Below are 22,717 nucleotides of genomic sequence, written 5' to 3'. Positions count from 1 at the left end.
TTAGAAGATTTCGGTGGCCATGCCATTTCAGTATTATTTGAAAGAACTACATTACAGATGTACAGTCCAACTTGCTATTTTCCTTGACTTCACATGGAGTCAGCCCTGTTGTCAAATTGCTTACATAAAGTTACCATCTCTCTGGCCAGTTGAGCATTTGAAAAATTTTTGGAAAGAACAAAAACTTTATTATTGTTCGGGAGATCTTCAAATTGTAACAAGTCCCGGAAATCGTTTTCTAACTTTCTTCAGAAATGTCTTTTTAGTTGATTCGGATATTTCAGTAGCGCGCATTAATCACATGGAGATTACTGCTTCTCTCTCAGATCAACCATCTAAATAAGCCCAGGATTTAATAAATCTGATCAAATAAACTCAAACAATTTGTCGTAAGCTTGAGACTCTATATCAAAAAAAAATTGGTTTTCATCCGAGTCCGGTTCACTGCTTTCCAAGTCAGTGTACTTGCTCGCTTTATCTGGTCAGGTACAATCTCAAGAGCACCGACCATGGTAACACGCTTCAGCTGCTACCAAATCACAACAGGCAAGGCCAATAAACCTGCTATCACCCGCAGCAATAGCAACTTTCCAAAGCATCTAAATACAAGTCAACCTACTGAGTCAAAGGGATCGCGTGTTCTTGTACATGCAGTCTTATTTTCGCAAAAAGTGTACATTTTCGAGCAAGTTCCGCTCATGCTTGGCTCTTGGCTTGGCCCTTCGCTTTGCAAATTAAACTTCGAAATCTGTTTCGCGGCCGTTGTTTGACAAATGCTCTCCAACTAATCTCGCTTCGTGCTAAAACGACTATGGCATTTCCTGTGATATATGACTTGGGGAATTTCTCCTTCCTTGGTATTCTCTGCCGATGAATAAAGCAATGGCCCAAGACTTTTAATTGTAGCCGCATTCAATAAATATTTCAAAGAGTGGAATCTTTTTTTTAAAATAGGAATAATTAGCAGACTTTCATCATATGAGCAGTGAATAATACAAGTTTTTAAAGCAGGTCTTTAGTTTGGTCTAGGAATAAAACAACAATTGAAACTGTACATAGCAGTCAAGTTTCCTTGAGTCGAACAGAGACTCTTGAGTGTTTGTAAGTATTTTGTTCAGTGAGCATAAAAATACTAATTGTTCCCTGTTTCTCTACATTACTTGATAAAAAGCGTCCAAACTGCAAAAATTTAGCAAGAACTTTGAAGTATTTACCATGCAGCGAGACTGTCATCTTAGACGTTACCCATGATGCTTTTCGAGTTTGAGCTGCATGGTTTCATTTAAGTTTTTCTTTTTCAAATCAACTTATTATTTTAGTTTTTAACCAAAAATGTTAAGAAAAGCTGATTACTGTACAATGTAGTCATTTATTAATATTATAAATAAAGAACGCACTTAAAATAACTGTTTTAATGTGAGCCTCGTTTCCATGTCATGGCAATAATTTTGAAAAAAAGTAGGCAAAAAATACTGAAAGCTACTCTTTCACAATTGCTATCAAGTAAATTTGAAAAGTCCTTCATACAACCTTTCATCAGAGATCACTCACATTTTCTCCCCCCGAGTGGCACCAAGAACCTGCCCTGGCCCATGGACTATATAGGAACGTGACGTTTGACATGTTTGAGCTTGACCGAGTTCTTCTTTTTGCAATAGAGCACTCCAAGCTTATGCGTTGCGTGACATGAAAATGGCGGCCCAAGAAGACTGTCGCGTAGGTCAAAAGATGAGTTATCGCTTTAGTTTTTGCTAAATAAACGGTGCTGGCACTAGAAGAAGTATTTATTTCAATGTGTCGGAGCTCTCGAGTAAAAATTTTCATTTCAATAGCAAAACTCGACGACAGTTGTTTTTGTTATTTTACAGCCACCATCTTTGTGCCCCTCCGAAGGGCACAAACATGGCGTCTCCATACAAAGCTCTGTAATTTGGGAGACACACTTCTGCGAATAACGGGCGAATGAAAAACAGCAGAAACCTGATTCTTGGCGAGGTTGTTTATCATCTATCATATGCCAGATTCCTGAATTTATTAATTGAATGGTTACAATTTTTAGTTTTGATCACATGACGGTGAAAACCGAGAATAGGCAAACGAATTTTCGTTTCTAAGACTTACGGACAAAACAGAATACATACTATCATAACAAGAAAAGAAAATCATAAAGGGCTGGGAAAGATATATCTTGAGAGTTCAGGGTCCAAAAATAAATAAAATTCATGCTCAACTCGAGTCATCCACCCATCCCTTATCAACCCCTAAAAGTTCAAAGGGTGCGAGCGAGAGTGCATGCATGTATGTATGAAAAGAAATAACCAAACGCTTCTTTTCTTCTTTAGTACTCGAAAAAGGGCCACATCATGATAAGTCTTAAATTTAACAGACTTAAAAAAACCATCAAACTCTGTTTGATTAATTAATAACATTCTCAGAGTAAACTTGTATAAAACGAAATTCTTTTGTTATTGACTTTGCATTTTTCCTTTCCCCAAATTCTGAAAGATTCATTTTATTGTAAACTGAAAAGTACTTTTTAATTCACGGAACTTCTCTTATATGAAAAAAGAAATTAGCACAGACAACTTTTGATTTGCAAACTGCCTGTCGCTGAGTTGCCCATCCACCAGCTTTGCATTTTGGTGGTTTTTATCAAGACAAGCATCTACTTTGCAGCCGAGAAGGAGAAATAAAAGGTAAGCTTATTGTACTATTATTTATAATTGTAACCTTTCCTTCAATTGTATCAATTGAATCCTTTATTTACAAGGCTGCCACCACCACGACAGAATAGTGCTTTGCCTATTTTACGATTTCCACCAGCTACTTTACTTTAATTTGAAAACCCAGTCAAAGTAGCTGGGGCTTTGCCTTACGGGGTTGTCACTTTAAGTGCTGGCTGCCAGCTGAGAAAGAAGTGATCACCGGCTGGATTTTGGCGGAAAAGGACAATGAACGGTTTTTAGGTTATGCACGTATAACCATTTGATATCTGAACCATATCAAACAGTCTAAATGAAAAGTTTGAAGTAAATTCCTGACTACCTTGAGTATCGGCGCCACTATAACAAGTAAAGTAATTGAAAGAAAATCTTGTTTTGAGCACTTGTTTAGGATGTTCTCTTACAAAAATCTTGAAGATAGTTTTTGAGGAAGTACATGATCAGAGTCTTTCTGTTAATGCATATTAAAAAAAAATTGTAGTTAATTCCAGATTTGGTCCTTTTCTGTTGTTTTCGGGATTTAATATTATTTGCTCATAAAGTGGAGAAAATACTTTCTCTCTACATCAACTTTGAACAGCAAATTGTTTCTACAGTATTGTTTTGTTTCTGAATAATTTTGTAACTAAATTTTGCTAAATTGTACTGTTTTTTTCCTTATTTTAGTTTTCATAAAGATAAATGCTTTGCTAGAAAGTATTTTTGTGTCCTTTTGAATGAGACATGGTAGACTATGCAGCTGTAAATATGAATTTTGTCGATATATTAAATAAAGACTAATTATGATGTGGTTAATTTTGTTTTGTTCAGGTCTTTTGTTTTAGACAACAAAGAGTTTTAAGGTTTCTCCAGGTGGTACCAGTAGCACTCTACTTCCATTATGCAACCCCAAGTTTAACTTTGTGTATTTTACTGGTAAATGATCAGATATATCAGTATATATCAAAGGATGCTGGAGAGGTTCTTATTATAATTAGAATATATCATGTATATTGCTTTTGAGTACTATTATTATCATTATTATCAAAAACAACAGCAAGCCAACAGCAAAATAAATAAGTAAATAAATAAACAAACCACCTGCCACTTTGTGTACAATTTAACAGAGACTCCTGCAGGTCACCAATTCCATCTTGGACCACATGTGTAGCCTCTTTAACCTCCATGGACTTCACACTGTACTTGACCCTTTGGATTGGGTGAGTGAATCTGAGTTTGTAACAAAAAATTGAAGTCATTGTTTTGGCCAGCTTGCAGAACAGATGGTTTTGTGGAGCAGGGCATGAACTATGGTACTGCTCAAAAGTAAGTTACCCCCTCCCACCTCATTTCTCGCTAGACAAGAGTCTCATCTGGAGAGACGAGAGTCTTGTCTCGCGAGAGCCAGTGAAGCGTATATTTTGGAATAAATTACAAGCAGTTAGCTTGTGAGAAAAAAAATTAAGATGAAATCCAACGGGAAATCAAGCAATTCCAGTTTTTTGTGGACAAAAACCTGGCACCATTATTATAAGTATACTACTGTTCTTTTGACATTTTCGAAAAGCTTAAGATATAAATAGTTTGCCTGAAATGACACCAAAAACAATTTCCCATGGGAACTTGAGATATGGGAACTTGAGAAAATAAATTTCAAAGTTCAGAGAAAGTGTGCAAACACAGGTAAAATTTCATCATCAGTTTCATTTCACCAGTACTTTTAAGTGTTTCATATGAACTTTAAAATACGTTCTCACCATTTGGTGTTGTTAGGAATGATTTGTTTTGAGAATATATTTAAAACAGTCACACAGAAGTTTACAACAATGTGAATAATCTCAGTACATGGTTTTTGTCCACTTGCTACTCAAACTTCTGCTGGATTCCTTCTCAATTTCATGTAACACGGTGAAGTTTACCCTGCGGGAACATCCAGTTTTTCCACCTCTTGTTATACACGCCGCTTCAAGAAAAAAACTTAAACTTGCTAGCAAAAAACTTAAATGGAAGTAGTAAAAAACAAACGCCAAAGACGTTAGTGAAAACTTGCATTCAGCGGTTGCTTTATTTTGTTTGTTGTGGTTTTTTGTTGTGGTGTGTTGCATGAATATGAACAACAGCTTTTGAACGGAAACTCACTTCGCAAGACCCAACACTATCATCCCAAATGAAGAAACTGAATGGAAACAATTTTTAAAATTTCAGATGAAGACATCAGTGAAAGTGCTCGAGTAATCAATGAGTGAAGAGTCAATTGTTTCAGGATTATGTTTAGTCCATGGTGCAGTGAAAAAGCATGTGGTTGCATGTCTTTTGAACTCCCTTCTGAATCGCAACTTGTTATTTTCAAGAAAAAATTTGAATGTAAACAATGTTGAAAATCAAAAAAATAACCATTGGAAAGAGAACTTCGGTAAATCTGCACAGCTTTTGTCTCACAGCAAAAAAGGAAGTGAAGTTTGATTACATAACAAATTCAAAAAGGTGACTTGATACTTCTCATCATTTGATAATAAATGCACATGGAAGATATGTCTATAGAGTAAAATGGAACATGAAATAGAACACAGAAGACGTCAGTTTGAATACTGAAAGTTGTGTTGATCTTAATTCACTTGTTGAACCCATTTTCCAAGAAAGTTAAAATCTGTTGAGTGATCAATGGAACGACTGCGATCTTTTGGTCAAATTAGTTGTGTTGATGCTGAACTCACGTAACAACCAAGTTAAACAAAGTCTGTGGATTGATTGATAGAAGGCTCCCCAAAACCCTAGAAAAGAAAAGCAATTTAAAAACAAAATGGCTTTATAGAAGTTCTAATAGCAAATGCTGCAAGATAAGCTGTATCACAGAACATGCTTAACTGCAAAGTTAACCCAGCCCGTCGATCATCAATCAAAAACAACAATTTGGTCCACAACTTTAAAAATTGCAAAATGCACGAAAGCCAAGAATGGTCTGCATTTGCTTTTAACCATGGCACTGTATTCTTTTCATTGATACTTTCTTTCTTTACAGACCTTTCTAAATTAAATGGACCTACTTAATCACGGCCTCAAGGCAAAAGAAGCTGCTATGATTGATCAGCAAAAGAGGCAATTTTGGTATACAGGTATAGATACTGTGGAAGTGATGTATGATATGTTTTTGATTTGACATAAAAACATCTGCAGCATATTCACAGATATGAGTGACCCAGTGAAGGAGTGAAGGAGTGGAGTGAAATCATCCCACCATGGATCATGTAAATATTTTCCAAGTTAAAAAATGGATGAAATATGCAAATTAGGGGACTGTTGATGTCATCCACTCAACCCAGTTTGATATTATATAAATGTATCTAAATCAATTTGCTGTAGAAAGCATTGAAACTTGGTGCACTAACAGTTCTTAATGGAGCTCTGTCACGGTTTGCACATTTTGAAAAGTTTAGCCTAAATTTTTCAAATTTGTCATTGCAATCCATGTCAGTCTTCGTCATCCTTGACCATGCTTGTTCCTCTATGGTTTATTATTATCTCTTTGAAGTTTTTCTCTTAGTAAACTACCATTTTCAGGTTTCCTTCCATATTAAGGAGATTTTGTACATGGCCAAAAAAAAAAAGACAAAACACCATGACTGAGCTCCTTTAAGGTAGCATACCTACAGATATAATAAAATTGTGTTTCCATGGCAACACTCTCGTTTCCAGATCCCTCCCACCCGTTTTCAATATTTTACTGAATTTCAGCCCAGACAAATGAAGCCAGGTGAAGTTGTCTACCTTACATTTATATGCTTGCTACATCACGCAAACAAGAAGATCTGTCAGATCTTATAACCGCGCTTTTAAAATTTAACTGTTTTCTTAGCACTACAGTCACAACGCAGTGCACATTCCAAAGTAATCCTTGATGATTCATTGATTACTGTAGACACCACATCACTTGATCAACAAAAACTGTACTATTGCACCATCAGTCATACTCGTAGCCATTTTGAAATCTCCGATGACGTAATGTTCTTAATCTGGAACTTTCTTCAGGATATGTATGGGCATGAACGATACGAATGCAACAATAATAACACTAGTAAAAGTCATGATTAAATTTAATTGGTTTTTCAATGAGTAAAGGGCTAGCAAAGTAGTCACACGAGTCACATAATTCAAGAATTACGTTATTCACGGCTTCTTTAGTACGGTGGTTATTTCCCTACCAATGACGTAATCCTTCCATGTTCTGACATGTTCTTTGCTTGGCTTGCAAATATCTAATACTTTCCTTCCGATCTATGAACTCGCTGCGATGAAACAGCCAAAGAATTTACTTCATTTGCCTAAAACCACAAGAAATACTAGCAAAACTGCAAATAAATTAATGACCGTCGCTTCTGCCAAAATAAACTTGCAAAGTAAACACGATCTTATTTGTCACCTAGGGAAAGTGAAAGCTGCAACGTTAGCGCATTGTATGGCTGACATATTACTTTCTTTTAGCGTGTTTATTATTCCCTTTGAATCCAACGCTTCAATAAAACCAAAGGAAAATATATTTTACACACAACAAAGAAAACAATATCCGTAAAATTGTCCGTGTATTAATGTTTCAACAGCTTTTGGCGAACAAACATCACACGTTGCGTGACTTGAAATTTGGCCGAGCGGAGGTCTGCGTCTGGTCACCAACAAAAAAAAACACCATGGCTAAACCATGAACCGCACTCAGCCCATGGCCGCACAGTTAAAAAATAATAAACCACAGGTAGAACATGAACCGCGCTCAGCCGATGGCCACATGGTTAAAAAAGATATTCCAAAAAGGAAAATGCCATTCTTGTTTACTTTGAAAAGCCTTTCAAATAAGCAGGAATTATTTTTACTTCATAGGCACTTTAAGTTTAAAAAGCCGTTAAAGATTTGTCATTAATATTACATACTCAGAAGCGCATGTTGTCTATCTGAAAACATATTGTTTCGATCCGATCGAAATAAAATAATCTGATCTGTTTTTTGAATATTGTTGCCTAGCACATGACCAGAATCTAACCAGGAAATTCTGTGCAGTGCAAAAAGTTGTTTTAAATCAGTTACTATTTCATGTCTCATTCCATACTAACAGTGACAGTGCATTAATTAGCAATCAGTCAAAGCTACAATCAATGTGTATTTTCATAAAACCAGCCGTTTAACTAGTATTGTGTTTTTGATATTGTTGAAAACTAACTCGACTGTGCCATACATCGTATAAAATTGTAATATTAGACGATTGTTTAATTAAGAATAAAGGATATGTGATATCATCCAAGCTAAATTGTATTTCTTTGAAGGCTAAACTTGACTACTGATAAGTCTAGCTCACAACGTTCTCGAGTCTAGCTTATCGGTAGTCAACTCCATTGGAATTTAAGCCGAATAATCGAACAAGCCAGGTGTAAACATTGCGGGTTGTTGTCAGAAGGTTACACACGAATGTGATGAATTGAAAATTAAGGAATGCTTATGATTTTGTTAAAGCAGAAGTGTGGGTAAACAGCAGATTAAGTCAGCGAGTTTCTGTTGAACTCTACTTCATTGTTATCAATGGAACAGGAGTTGAAATGACATTTTGTGCGTGGGACTCTTTCAGATAGGGATGACTATGTTGAAGTCAACACCCTGACTCAAGTTCTTAAATTTAGTTCCTGATTAATTTCAACCCAAAGTTTAGTTTATCGCTAGTAAATCATAGCTCCTAGTGTCGATCAAAATATGTAAATGTACTTGTATTAAACGGTTTTGTAAATCCTTCTATAAGTAGTTGCATAACAATCTTATTTATGTATTAATGGTCTAATATAAATATAGATGTGGCCCGCCTAGATTAGCCCAGGCTATCTGCGGGTTCGCGCCGTTACTATTGTCAAGCTTTTTTAACTGAATGTGTATATATTTCTGCAAAATTGTAAATATGCGAGTCATAATAAAGTTGTTGTTGTTGTTGTTGCTAAACATTATGTTGCGACATACGTCAAACACGTTTTCACGTAAACGAAAGCTCAGAGAGTTTTGATGTTAAGCAGAAGTGCGGGCTGCTACAGATTAAGAAAGAGTATTTGTCTGATAGGTGCTTGAGTTTGTCCATGAATTTAGCAATGCTTGTCAGCTTTTAAATTTACTTTTTGTGTGAACATTGAGTGGCTTTTTGTTTTGCAAAATACACACCAATGGGTGTATGAATAACAAAGGTTTCTTCCTCCAATTAACATACACGCATACACACAAAATTAGATGCAAATGCATGTAACTACCAGATCAGTAAATTTTACACACGTTTAATTACACCACCTTACACGCACTGTCCACAAATGCTACAAGCAGACCACACACATGTTAAACACGTGTAGGTGCTACAATCCCTTTGACCAACACTGTACTTTGCAGTTTACAACTGTGAACAACTAACCAGCGCAGTTATTTCAACAAGTCCACACAATTTTCAAGTAAAGTTCCAAAATATTCTTTCCTTGATGAAAGAATTGTTTATCAAAGTTTCTATAGTGCACCAGTCATGTTTAGTTCATTTTTCTTCAAGGAAAAGTAGTTGTATTTTGGCACCCATCAGCAAGTCCTTGAAAAATGTTTATTGACTGAAGCATTCTAGTTAGATCATAAAAAAATGATATATCTGGTTCTGTTTGACACAAATCGCTTATTCAAATGGTAAAATAACTCTTTCCTTGAGGAAAGAATTCTTTATCAAAGTTTCTAAAGTGTGCCACTCACGTTAAGTTAATTTTTCTTCAAGGAAAAGTTCTGTGGACTGTTTCAGCATGCGTTGCTTGGAAAATATTCATTGACTTCATTGGCTCCAACTAGAACTCTGGCCCCAGTTGTTCAAAAGGTGGATGAAGGGATGAATCATTATCCAGTGGATAAGCGTTAACAAAACAAACCATGCCATCCGCTGGATAGTGACTTATCCAGTGGATATCATCATCCACAGGAACACCCCAGGCCTGATCGAAACTGAAATGATATCTACATTTCTATTTGACACAAATTGTTCATTCTAGCAGTTACACACTCTTTCTTTGAACAAAGGAGTCTTTATCAATGTTTCTATGGCATGGTTTACATTTAGCTTAGTAAAAGTTCTGTGTTCCAGCACGTGGCAATAGGTTGCTTGCTTGAACCACGTTCATTTTCTAACAAAAAATGTTCACTCTTTGAAGGCAGGATTGTCGAAGCGTCCATCCCCAGTTCTATTTGGCAGAAAGCAGTAAATTGCTGATCCAACAGCAAAATACTTTCCATTTTAAAAAAATATTCATTCAGTTAATTTTCTGCTAAGTGCCCAACTGCAAAATGTTTGTTTCAGTTAAGTCTTGTCTGAAGGCATATGTGCGTACGTACTGAATACACATGTTCAAAAAACAAAAACTCTCTCTCGCCCTGTTGCAAGCTGTCAAGCCATCAAAAATGACAATGAACTGTCAAGTTAAGAAGAGACAATGCATTTGCTCATGAATACATACCAATGACGCATACGCACGTATACTATGTACACGTATCGCCATCCCATATCTGCATTTTTGTCAGATGCGAATTACACTTCACTTATTTCTGAGCTGCAAAGTATGGTGGGGTCAAAATTACATTTTCACACCACGGTGACTGAACGTACAATGCCCTGGACAAAATCAACAAGAAGCTATTTCTTGAAAAGAAACAGTGTTTCATTCTCGGAAAGACATTCAAAGTCTGAGAAAGGCTGGGGTTTTGATATCTTGTGCATGAGAAGCCCTGGGGTGAGGGGGATATGTGCTAATGTGCCGCTTTGCACCACATGTTTTCTAGAAGAAGCTACTTTTTTCATCATTATCGATAAGAAGAGCAACTAAAGCCATTCACAATACCTTTAACCTCATTCTGAACTAGAGAACTACAGCAGGTCTGAAAAAGGGTATTAATTTAAGGGTCAGGCCATAAATAGGTTAGAAAAATCGCAGACTTTGGTCTTAAATAGGGTACCTAAGTGTATTGGGAAGCGGGCTGCACAGCTCCACCAAATTTTTCAGAAATTCAAAGTATCGTGTGTGAGGCCAAATAAAGCTAAGAGACAAAAGCATTTGATGCATAATTTTTCCATTTCTGTGCCGGGCAGTCCTTGATTTGAATGGATGTGACACTCTACATTTCGTTGTCAGTGATGCAGTATATTTTTCTTTTCAAAAAGGACACCTCATGTGTGATGACAGTTGTGCAATTATTCCTCCACTTTCGCTTGAATATTATGAAGCTAAAATACAAATGCTATCGCAAGCCTGCAAATAATTTTTGTCTATAAGCAGGTCATTTGTTAGGCCAAGGACATGTTTTGACCTGACAAAAAGCCAGTCTGATTGGACAAATTCTTTTTTGCCGCTAGAAACTTAAAGTAAGAGACATCGAGACATTTCGGTATTTCAGACCCTTCACCAAAACGTTGGTTGCAAATTCAAATGGCTTAGAAGTCAACTGAGTGTAAAATCGATACTAGCACCAGAGAGGGGACCTTTACAGTAAGTCAGGTATTATTTTACCCCTTGAAAATTGACAAATTTACATACGTTTGTACCCCTAGTTTGCCTTCACTCACTTGATCAAATTTCCCACGTGGACAGCTTGTCAGTGCAAAAACTGACCAAAACTCACTCACAATAACATTCAAAGACTTGAAAATTGGCTGAAATGAATTCTTCCACTTTTTCTGAAAGCAAGTTTCCCTCGACAATTTTTGCAGTCAATTGAATAAATAAATTTGCGTAGTTAGATGAAATTCAAATTGGAAGTGGTCATGACTACAAAGCGCAACTAATTTGTACGTTCACGCTTTTCACAAAAACATGTCTGTGGCACTGAAACTGATTCAAAATATATTGAACCACAGACGTAAGAAAAAACTTTATAGAGCTATAAAACTGATTTTTGATCATATGGACTGGCAATACATTTGGTTTAGTTTTAGAGGTTTTAAAGTTTTTGAAAGCGATTGCATTCAGATAAACAAAACGTGAGAATTTGGGCTGTGTATCCAATTTGCATAATATTTAATATTTTAGGCCCAATTCAGACGCCGAACTTTCCATGAGCCGAACCAAATACATTGAATTAAGTACATGAAAAGTTTGGCGTTTGAATCAATTGTGAATGGCTATTTGAATTTGGAACTGCCCTGCCGTTCTTCCCGTCTAGCTCAGCCAGGAATTTCGGCTTTGGAACGGCTTTGATTCAGACGTCAAACTTTTCATGAGCCGAACCTAATGCATACATTATTATAACATATTTTACAAACAGTTTTCGCTTTGTCTGAAAATCGCTGACATTTCAATGTGATTTGGTTTAAACTAAAAGTTTGGCGAATTAAGTTCGACGTCTGAATCAACAGGTGTACTTTTGATAATTTGGGTCGGTCCAAATTCGAAATAAGTTCAGCTCATGAAAACTTCAGCATCTGAACTGGGCCTTAGTCAAGTCAAATTACGACTAAAAACCACAACACTTGCACATAAAAAACAACGAGTAACAACATATAAGACCTCAGATTCAAGTAGTTTTTCAGACGAACGTAATTCAGACTAAATGGGGCTTCACAATCTTTCAAGACACCACCGCAAAATTCGTAAATTAACACATAGCCTGAATAGTGGTGCTGATGTGGCGTGTTTACAATTCGACGTGAAATTTGAGACAACGCATTCGACATGATAAAGTTATTTCTCAGAAATGGAATAAAAACGAAACTGATAACAAAGCCTTTTTGCGTAGTATTGTGTGGCAGTATAATGAATTAACTTGTTCCATATTCGGCCACAAATTTCCAATTAAATTATTTTTTGTCTAGCAGAAATGCCCGGTCAGAGTGTCCGACCAGACTAAGCTTTTACCTGTCAAAACCTCAAATTTACCGGACAACCGTCCGATGACCGACTGTTATTTGCAGGTTTGCTATCGGTGTTTTCATGGAAACCAGCTCTTGAAATGCCACGGTATGTCGAAATACAAATTTTCCTATTTTTAAAAGTGTGCTCTAAGAAGTAAAGCTAGTGGAATTGTGGCGCAAAACTTGAGAAATTCAACTATATCTGGAAGATGTCAACACCTACAATATCAAGAAAACCTCATAAAAAGCCATATTGTGCCTATTTTGGATTATACCAACATTAATTAAATTACAATATGATGAACTAGTTACCTTCCACAATATATCATATCTATAGTACTGTCCAAATGCTTCAAGTGCGTGTTCTTTTCCCGTAAAAAGCCACAGGAAAGGGGCAGGATTGTTATTCCTGACAAGTGTTCTGATTGACCAAAATTATGTCGCCGTAGTTGTGATCTTAATCACATTTAAATCAAGCACGGAAATAGATATCTTCATTTCTCTAGAAGACCGTTACATCATTTCAGTAAGACTTAGAACATTTAAGTCGCCAATTACTTCTACCTGCATGACATTTTGATTTCCTTTTCTTTTTGTGTCACGAAATAAAATTTGGTTTCAAGAAGTTATTTTTGCTGAACATGTTTACCTTGTGAATTACACACGTTTACCCTGATAACATTCATACTCACTATGTCAATGAATCACTCTGAAAGGGAAAACAGTACCATTTCTTTGTTGAACTAAACAAAACTAACGGCTTCATCGGCTTAAAATATCGCATTGGTGGACAAATCGCGTGGTGTGGGTGTCTCTACTTCGAAAATATATTTCTTTTTCACTATCACTATCAAGTGCAGTTCGCAGTTTTCTTGTGTAAGATAATACCAAGAAACGAGAGTTTCACTGAAATATTGCAAATGACACATTTTGTTACGATGCACCGAGTTTTGACTGAAATTTTGCCACCGTATTTACGTTAACAATTACGAACTTTACTCTGATTGAATATTACCCCCACTATGTAAATAGTTCACCCCTGAACTGTAAACAACACCGTTTCGTTTCTGAGGGAACGAAGCAACAAGTTATTTTTGTTGAACATGTTTACCTTGTGAATTACAAGCGTTACTGGCTGATAACATTCATACTCACTATGTCAATAAATCACACTAAAATGGAAAACAGTACCATTTCTTCGTTGAACTAAACAAAACGAACTGCTTTTATTGGTTTAAAATATCGCATTAGTGGACAAATCACGTGGTCTGGCGGTCTCTCTATCTCCAAAATAATATTCCTTTTCACTAATACTATCCGAATAGAAGTCCTGTATGCAATTTTCTTGTGTATTTTAATAACAAGAAATGAGAGTTTCAGTCGTAATTCCCCATTTTCAAATAAAGCAGCAATTGCAATGCTCGGAGTGCCACATTTTGTTGCAATGACCGAATTTCCATCGTATTTACATTAACAATTACGAACTTTACCCTGATTGGATATTACAAATCACTATGTAAATAGTTCACCTCTGAAGTGAAAAAAATACCATTTCGTTTCTCAGGAAATGAAACAAAAACAGGAACATGAAAATCATGGTTCCAGTTTGATTGTGCGCTGCATGCACATAAGCTCAATAACAGTTTCTGAACATGAGTAGAAAGAGTATCTGCTGTAACTTACAATGGCTCACCTTCCAATTTCTCCAAGAGGTTTTGATTTCGTGGTGCTAATCAAAAGGATTGCAGTCTGGGAACAAGACTGGATCATGCTTTGTATTCTCTTGGTATGATAGTCACAAAAATTATTCCGTTAGCTTGAAGATGTCGCAAGATACATGCACATATTTGACAAAGACATTGAGCACTTTGCATGGAATTTTGCACTTTGCATATAAAAGCAGGGTCTAAAAACAGTTTTCTTTTTTAGTGCAGAGTGCACTATTGGGATGGTTTAGGGGGCTGCTGTTCAGTCAGGCACTAACACCATAACACAATAAGGTGTAAACTTCAATGTTTGTTTAATTAATTAATTTCAATTAATCAATTAGCCTTGTGGGAAGGGGGACTGGGCAGTGTAGCTAAAAGGTGCCCGTGTGCATTGTACAAAACGTGTCATACTTACGTTACTTTCCTTGATAACATGACAAAAATATATGGCTGGTTTGCAGTGTCACGCCATCAAAAATAAAAATCATAACCATTCAATAAATTAAGTCAAGAAGCTGGGATATGAAAGACGATTGATATATAAACAACCTCGCCAAGATTTAGGTCTGTGCAGTTTTTCATTCTCCCGTTATTCAGAGAAGTGTTTCACACAAATTTATAGAGCATTGTATGGAGTCGCCATGTTTGTGCCCCTCGGAAGGACACAAACATGGCGGCCATAAAGTAACAGAAACATCTGTCATCGAGTTTTGCCATCGAAATAAAAAGTTATTACTCTGGAGCTCCGAAACATTGAAATTAACACTTTTTCCAGAGCAACAACTGTCTAGTTAGCAAAAACTTGAGCAATAACTCATCTTTTTGACTACTCGAGAGCCTTATCAGACCGCCTTTTTAATGTCACACAACACATAAACTTGGAAATTCAAACGTGCCCTACTTTAAAATGAGGAACCCTGTCGACCTTAAACGCTGCAAAACATCAATTCATTAAAGGGTCTCACATCTGATGAAACTAAAACTTCAGAAGGATTGGTAATTTCTTATTTTGGAAAGTGATGACTTCACATGAAAAGCAGCAATATATGGTTTTGCAAATCTCATGCTATCCTTGAGTTCTCTTAAGAACAAAGGCAATTTGCTCCAAATGCATGCTCCGATTAGTTAGCGTCAAAAGCCGACTATATGTTAGGTGAAAGATACATTTCATATGGGACTATCCACGAACATTGAGTTCTTTTCCTTGTGGTAGAACATAACATGTAAGATGCATGAGTTCTAGCGTTGCCAGTGTGATAAACTTCGTTCTCGAGTTCAGATGCACGCTTTTTAAATTTTTGTAATGAGTGATACCACACTCTCGTTTTGGCCGGGGATAGCTGCTATATTACAGGTAACGTCAGTTCTCCTTTTATTGTTGCAAAGAACGCTACTGTGGCTTCGTATCTTGTGGATTCTTCCATAGCTCGATTCAAGAAATGTTGTCTGTTGTGTGTTTGCCAGGGTTCAAATAAAGAATGGAAACATATTGCTTCACCCTAGCAGCTTGTTTATTTCCTCTTCTATGAAAGAGAGCCAAAAGTTCATATTCAGCCAAAACTTTCCTGCGTTAGTTACATGTAAAACTGCCAAATTTGTGACAAAAGAAACTTCGTTATTATTGCAGTAGACTCCGTGGCACTTACTGAAACCGCCAATTAATAATTTTATCAGTTGATGAGGTGACTCAATCACCAATGTGGGATATAATTTCGGTCAAGTAAAGATCTCTTCCTTCAATACTTCTTGTCGAAACGCTCCTCAGTTGTATTACTCGATACCATTGTGTATTAGTTTGACATGGTTTTATTGTTAACACCAAAGCTGGCAACAGAATAAGAACGCACTATTCTGTGACTGGACGTGACTATTTGATAATTAGATTAGTTTTAGTTTATCACTGAAATGAAAATTTGCGTTTTAAAAAAAACAAAATCGTTCCTCTTTGACTTTTCAGCATATATTTAACTTTCATATTCCATTTAAATTGATCTGTGGAAAATATAATGGCAGTAGAAATGCCCCCATACGAGATAGAAAAGGACAGCTCCTCACCACCGAGAAAGACCAAGAAGCACGTTGGGTAGAACACTTCAAGGAAGTCCTCAACAGACCATCACCAGAAGAGGAGCCTGATATACCAGAAGCTGAGGAGGACCTAAGTGTTGACATCGGACCACCAAAGAAAGAAGAGATCATTGCAGCCATTAATTCTCTTAAAAACCACAAGGCACCTGGCAAAGACCACCTCAATGCTGAACTGTTCAAGGCAGACGCTGTGACCACCGCAAACATCTTGCAGCCACTTTTCAATACCATATGGGACAGAAGGAAAATCCCTGATGACTGGAATGAGGGTATCATCATCAAGATACCAAAGAAAGGAGCTCTCTCTGAATGCAGCAACTGGCGTGGCATTGTACTATTATCTACTCCTAGTAAGATCCTAGCGAAAGTCATCATGAAATGCCTATCACTAGCTGTGGACCTTAAACTCCGCGAGGAACAGGCAGGTTTCAGGAGAGGAAGGGGATGTATCCATCATATTTTCACACTGAGAAATATTATTGAACAGAGTACTGAGTGGCAGCGAACTCTCTATGTGAACTTCGTAGATTTTGCCAAAGCCTTCGATAGTGTGCATTGACACAGCCTCTGGAAGATATTACGAACATATGGAGTCCCCTTCCACCTTGCTGAGATCATCAAAAGTTTCTATGACAACTTTACCTGCTGTGTTGGCGATGGTGACATCTTATTTGAAGTCCACACTGGTGTCAGGCAGGGCTGTGTCATGTCCACAATACTTTTCAACCTTGTTGTGGACTAGATCATGCGGCATATCACTGAGGATCAGATCAGGGGCATTAGATGGACCCCTTTTTCCTACTTAGAAGACCTGGATTATGCTGATGATCTTGCCTTACTATCACACACCCACAAGCACATTCAAGAGAAGACGCAACGCCTTAACACCTTTGCAAAGCAAGTTGGCCTTAACATCAACAGCAAAAAGACTGAAATTATGACACTGAATACTACCAACACACGACCAGTCCAGAGTGATAACGAAGAACTTCCTTACACAGACAGGTTTACCTATCTCGGCAGCATCATCAGTAGAGATGGAGGAACTGACCTGGACATTCAGAGCCGTCTCAACAAGGCCAGAAACTCGCTCAACGTGATGAATAAGGTATGGCGCTCCTCCACTTACAGTATTCGTACCAAGCTGAATCTCTATCACAGCTGTGTCCTCACAACTCTCCTGTATGGTTCAGAATGTTGATGCTTAACGGAGAAGAATTTATCAAAACTCTCTACATTTCACACCAAGAGCCTTGAGCGTATCCTACGCATCTTTTGGCCTAATGTCATCGCAAATAATGATCTCTTTGAACGGTGTGGAACTGAACCAATGGCTACCATCCTGATGAGGAGACGTTGGAGGTGGATTGGCCACCTTGCTCGCCAGGAAGCCTCAATTGCGAAAACCGCTTTGCATTGGACGCCAGAAGGAAAACGCAAGAGGGGCCGCCCTAAGATCACATGGCGGCAGACAGTGGAGAAGGAAATCAAGGAGATGGGGAAGACCTGGGAAGGCATCAAGTTTATGGCAAGGGACCGAGAGATGTGGAGGGAACATATTGCTGCCCTACATGCCACTTAGGCATAAAGGGCATGAGTGAGTGGGTGAGTGATTCCATTTATCTCCAGCAGTGAGTAAAAAAAGACATTTTTCTTATATTTTCATTGAAACAAAGGTATCTTGTTCCATACATTGGTGAGGAAAACAAAAGTATCAAATTACAAACGTTGGCATGAAAAGTAAAATTGTCACATTTGCGACAAAATGAACGAAACTCAACATAAAATACCACGATAAATTTAAAACCGTCTAGACAAACGGTAATTGCGCCTCGAAAGAACACACAAACATGAAACATACAAACTGCTAAGATTATGTCTTGCAAAGTTTTTGTCTGCTCATGTTCTGCAAAGGGGAAAAGGCCTAGTTGACTACCAAGGGAGAGAACGGCAGGGGTGAGGACCTGTGTGACTACTGTATCAGAGCTGCACTATCTGAGACTGTCTCGCTAGTTCTTACATGTTGTTACTCCATAAGTGTTTAGTGCATGCAACAATATTTTTTACAATAACTGTCTCATTTCTTGCCTGCTGATGGGCTCATTTTTATCATCAATAAGAGTACAGACAGATAAAATTTTAATTTATGCAAGTTTTCAAGTTCAACTGTCAGCTGTCAAACTGTCAACTTTTTAACCAATGAGATCTTATGGACCTTTTAAAGTAGCCAATCAAAAAACGAGAAAAGCTATTGACAATGTTCACTTCATTTTGAATAAATTCACTTATCTTTGTTTACGGCAAGTTTACGGCGTCTTTTCCCCTCATTTATTCCTCGCATTTGACCATTTAGGGGCCTTGTTATTGTAAAATTAACAAATTGGCATCAGGTTTTCATGCATCTGTCCTCTTATTGATGATAAATTTTGTCATAACATCGTCAAAGTTTACTCCAGAACCACTAGCCTGTGGCTCATGGTTCCACAGCCACTATGAATATGTTAATTCAAGCATAAATCTCACGTACAAGTTCCATGTGCAACTTCCGGTCAGTGTAAAACACAGACTGCAGACTGCAGACCGGGGGTAAAATGCAGACTGAGGGTAAAATAAAATATTAATAATAAAAAATGAGTCATAAGGATAAAATAATAGTGCTCGTAAAATGCCACGTCAGGACTCACGAAACACACAAAGGCCTCACTCAGAAATTAAATTTTGTACACGTCGAGTTTTGGCATCTCTTCAAACAAAATGGTCATACTAACGATTATTTGAGAACGTCGAAATGTTATAATTTCTCATGTTTGGATAGCCGACTGTCACCTTTCAGCAAATACCACAAACCTCTTGATTTATTAAGTCATAAACAGAGATTGAATGTCTTCCACAAACTAGGCTCAATGCCTACAAGTTTAGCTTGCCCTGTTGTTGTGCTGTTGTGTTTTGCTTGCCTTGTGTTCCGAACAATTCTAAGGCCATTTGAAGCAACTAAGACCCGCGGTGGTTTGAACGTTATTCTTTGTTGATGAAAACAGGATGAAGGAATTGCGCTACAAGAGTTGGTCGGTCCCAGACCTAATCGCGTAAACAAAATTCAAAATGGCCGAGACGTAAACAAAGGTAAGATGCAATAGAATTACAATTAGTTCGGGCCCTTGTGGGAACTTGGTTGAAAAAAATGGGGGGTTCAAGAAGTTGAGGTTGGTAATATAATGTTTGACTAAGGCTAGGAAATATCTTTTGGTTTGAGTTTTCAGGATTTTGGAAAAAGAAAATTACGGGTACGCATCTTTATTTGATCCGAATTTGATCATTGTGTTTTTTATTATTAATATTTTATTTTACCCTCAGTCTGCATTTTACCCCTGGTCTGCAGTCTGCAGTCTGCAGTCTCCATTTTACCCTCAGTCTGCATTTTACCCCCGGTCTGCAGTTCGCATTTTACACAGACCGGTGCAACTTCTGAATACCAACTATAAGCTTTGATTTTTTTTCAGCTGCATGCCCTGCATTGAAGTTTCACGTTGAAACAGAAGTTACCGTAGTGATAGGTTTACAGGGTTCTCGTCAGAATTTGAAGCAGACTGAGAACAATTCGTGGTGGAATTATCTGGAATTTGTAAGCTTTGGTATTCGCTCTCAGCTTGAGCTTGGCGCCTGTGCTTGAAGTGATCTCACAACGGAACGAAGTGACCGGATACCATTATGGTAAGAAAAGCTGTGTTTCATCCCGAGTTCAACTGATTAACCACGCTTAGAAAAATAAAAATAAACACAACTCTCTTCAGACTTCCCGTACAATGGACGAATCGTCACTGAGGGACATTTCTCTTTCGTACGAGTCCACCCTGCTAATGTAATGTGATTGGCGCACCACCAAGCCGCTCTTATCAATGACTCTAAAAAGGTACCTCTGTAGTCTATAGCCAGCCTAACACACTTAAGCATTCTCGGAAAGTAGAACAGGGAATACGACGACAACTTACCACATTTAGCGCCCTTGATTTCCCAGTCAATACTCTCCACGTGCGACACAGTGATGCCGGTTAGCACTCGTTTCCATCTGTCATTCAACTTGCCTAGCATTCTCGTCCCCATAGCCCTTTTCGCTCCTCTTAGCCGGCGGGGCCTTGGCACGAGAATCGAAGGGTTCTCGATTGTGGTGGTGTACGCACTATGATCGCGTTGCATTGTGGATGGGTAATTTTCAAGATGGCGGCTTAAACGTGAGAGGATCGTGAGTTTTCTAGAGTATTTTTCCATCTGAAAGAGGATTTGTTTTGCCTTCGTTTTACCAAGGATAACTCCTTGGTACCCTTAAAGACGTATAAAGTATTTTCGTGGTTGAAGAAGGTTCGTAATGCCAATTTATATACGAATAACACTTTCACACCGATCCATGCTGTAATTTGAGACCATTTCTTTCGAACCTAAAACTTCTCTGTTCTGTTCGTTTCAACCTTCAGTAGTGTCTAGAATGTTTTTTTCACTTTTAATCTACAGCTAGAAATAATCGCGCCCCAACGCGCCCCATCGTATCTGGGTGTTTTTCGCCGATTCCTTGAGGCAACATGGCCTCCAAAAGGCCTTTTGTCACGGAAGGAAACACACCGGGAAAGCCAGTTTCTAAGCGAGCACCAGTGGAAGGAGCGTCAAGGAAAAGTCTCTTCCCGGATTCAAACCAGCCATTAGGTCCAAGAGAATGGTCCTCAGATGAAATTTCGGCTCTCGTACAATATATTTGTCTGTTTTGGGAAGAAGCGTGGACAGACAAATGGCCTACTATGAAGAATGAAGCCTTCTGGAATGCCTGTGCCAATTCCGTCAACAAGACATGCGATTCCTCGAGGACAGGTCTGTGCACAAAATTTATCCCGTGAGTCGTGACCCATTTCTTTTCAACTTTTTGTTAAAGGAATTTTCTTACTGTGTGCTGATATTCCTACGAATTTTGCCTAAGTGCTATCACTAGAGTGATTTTTGTGTATTTGATTTGCTTTAAAGGTTCTTCCTGTCACTCAAGAGTCAACAAACATCTCATGAAAAAGTTTAAGTCTTTGTCTGAAGCTGAAGAGGCACTCAATATTGATTATGTCCTCGAATCTGGAAATTCTGAAGAAACTTGTGACAACGCTAAACCTCCAAGGCTTATTCCAGAAGATGTCTCGTTGTCACCCATCTTCAGCTGCTCCCCCTCAAAGTATACACAGCCTCCTCAGAGCTGAAGTGTTGGTGATGTGGTGAAGGAGTTTCTTTCATTTTTCAAAAGTTCAATGTCAATGAGGCTAAAGTCACAAATCCTGAACCATTTGTTTAACCCATTGACGCCTGAATGAAATTGCCCGCGACCCACCCCTAATTCCCTGGTGGTTTTCGAAATATTTCTGAGCGAGCGAAAGCACAAAAATAAACCATATGCGCAGTAACCACAGACACAAGATCAGGTTTCAAGACATCGTTTATTTACAGTTGAATAACTGAAGGGTCAAAATATTAAAAAATATTAGCAAAAAGAACTCAACCTAATGTGTAAAACTGATGAGAAAACAAGAAATTATATTTTTTCTTTACCGCGCGACAAAATGTCCCACAAAAGCTGAGAAAATTGACTTTGCGAAAATGAGTTAATTATTGACTTCGGAGGACAAAAACGAAACCAAATACAACAGAATTGAATTTCTTGTATTATTACGGCTAACATTTGAGAAAACAACGAAAAATAAAAGCAAAGAACTCATGTAAAAATCAATCTGAAAACAAGAAATCAAGTAATTTCTTCGCCGCGCGACGAAAATATTACGGCGCTGCGAAAGAAAGATGAAAGTCGTAAATCAAAAACACGACAAAAACAAGCGAATTATTTTGAGATCAGTCGTATTTCAACTGTGTTAAATCAGTGGCCATTTAGTTCTTATCTCAGCGGTTCTGTAGTAGCTGAATAAGACTCCAAAAAATATTTGAACGAAGCGAATAAACTAAACAAACAAAGCGCCTGGAGGTCGCCGTAAATTAAATATGCAGAAATCCAGCGTGCAAGTTACTGTTCACTTTTAAAACCTAAAATTCCCAAATACAGGGAACCAAATGAAAGAAATGCGATAGGAAGTTCAATAACAATAAATTTTTATTCAAGCTGAGACGAAGAAACCTATTTAAAAGTAAAAAATTGTTCAAAATCTCGCAGACGTGCTTCGCTGCATGACCGCATGTTCAAATTATTCTTCACGCTAACGCAAAAGCTTGAGTTTTTGCCGACCGCTTTTGCAGTCATTTTAACGCCCGTGGCTTTACCAATCGTTCCAAAAGTTGAAATCAACTTCGAAGTAATAATG

The 22,717-nt window shown here is 37.7% G+C and overlaps 2 protein-coding genes across 6 annotated transcripts in view; one reads left to right on the top strand and one right to left on the bottom strand.

Annotated features, from left to right (window-relative positions):
• LOC145479955 (tudor domain-containing 6-like) overlaps nt 1–22,717 on the bottom strand; it is a 129,938-nt gene that overhangs the window by 85,723 nt on the left and 21,498 nt on the right. For all 5 annotated transcript variants that reach the window (XM_081458433.1, XM_081458428.1, XM_081458429.1 and 2 more), the window contains 2 exons: nt 20,372–20,537; nt 3,804–3,932 (listed from right to left, as the gene is read on the bottom strand). In XM_081458433.1, the coding sequence (XP_081314559.1) occupies nt 3,804–3,889 (86 nt within the window). In that variant the 5' untranslated portion in view covers nt 3,890–3,932; nt 20,372–20,537. The remainder of the gene's footprint in view (nt 1–3,803; nt 3,933–20,371; nt 20,538–22,717) is intronic.
• LOC145468233 (uncharacterized) lies at nt 20,629–21,665 on the top strand. Its single transcript, XM_081451904.1, has 3 exons — nt 20,629–20,738; nt 20,889–21,239; nt 21,390–21,665. The coding sequence occupies exons 2-3, from the start codon at nt 20,957–20,959 to the stop codon at nt 21,608–21,610; spliced, it is 504 nt and encodes a 167-aa protein (XP_081308030.1). The 5' UTR covers nt 20,629–20,738; nt 20,889–20,956; the 3' UTR covers nt 21,611–21,665.

Source organism: Orbicella franksi, chromosome 2 (genome assembly GCF_964199315.1).
Source record: "Orbicella franksi chromosome 2, jaOrbFran1.1, whole genome shotgun sequence".
NCBI classification, from domain to species: domain Eukaryota; kingdom Metazoa; phylum Cnidaria; class Anthozoa; order Scleractinia; family Merulinidae; genus Orbicella; species Orbicella franksi.
The sequence above is the reverse complement of the archived record's forward strand: the minus strand, read 5'-3'. Positions and strand labels throughout refer to the sequence as shown.

Excerpts from the sequence above, each read along its gene's own strand:
- LOC145468233 (XM_081451904.1), top strand. The coding sequence starts at position 20,957 with ATGGCCTCCAAAAGGCCTTTTGTCACGGAAGGAAACACACCGGGAAAG. Across the intron at positions 21,240-21,389 it reads ATGCGATTCCTCGAGGACAG|GTTCTTCCTGTCACTCAAGA; the intron begins GTCTGTGCACAA and ends TTTGCTTTAAAG.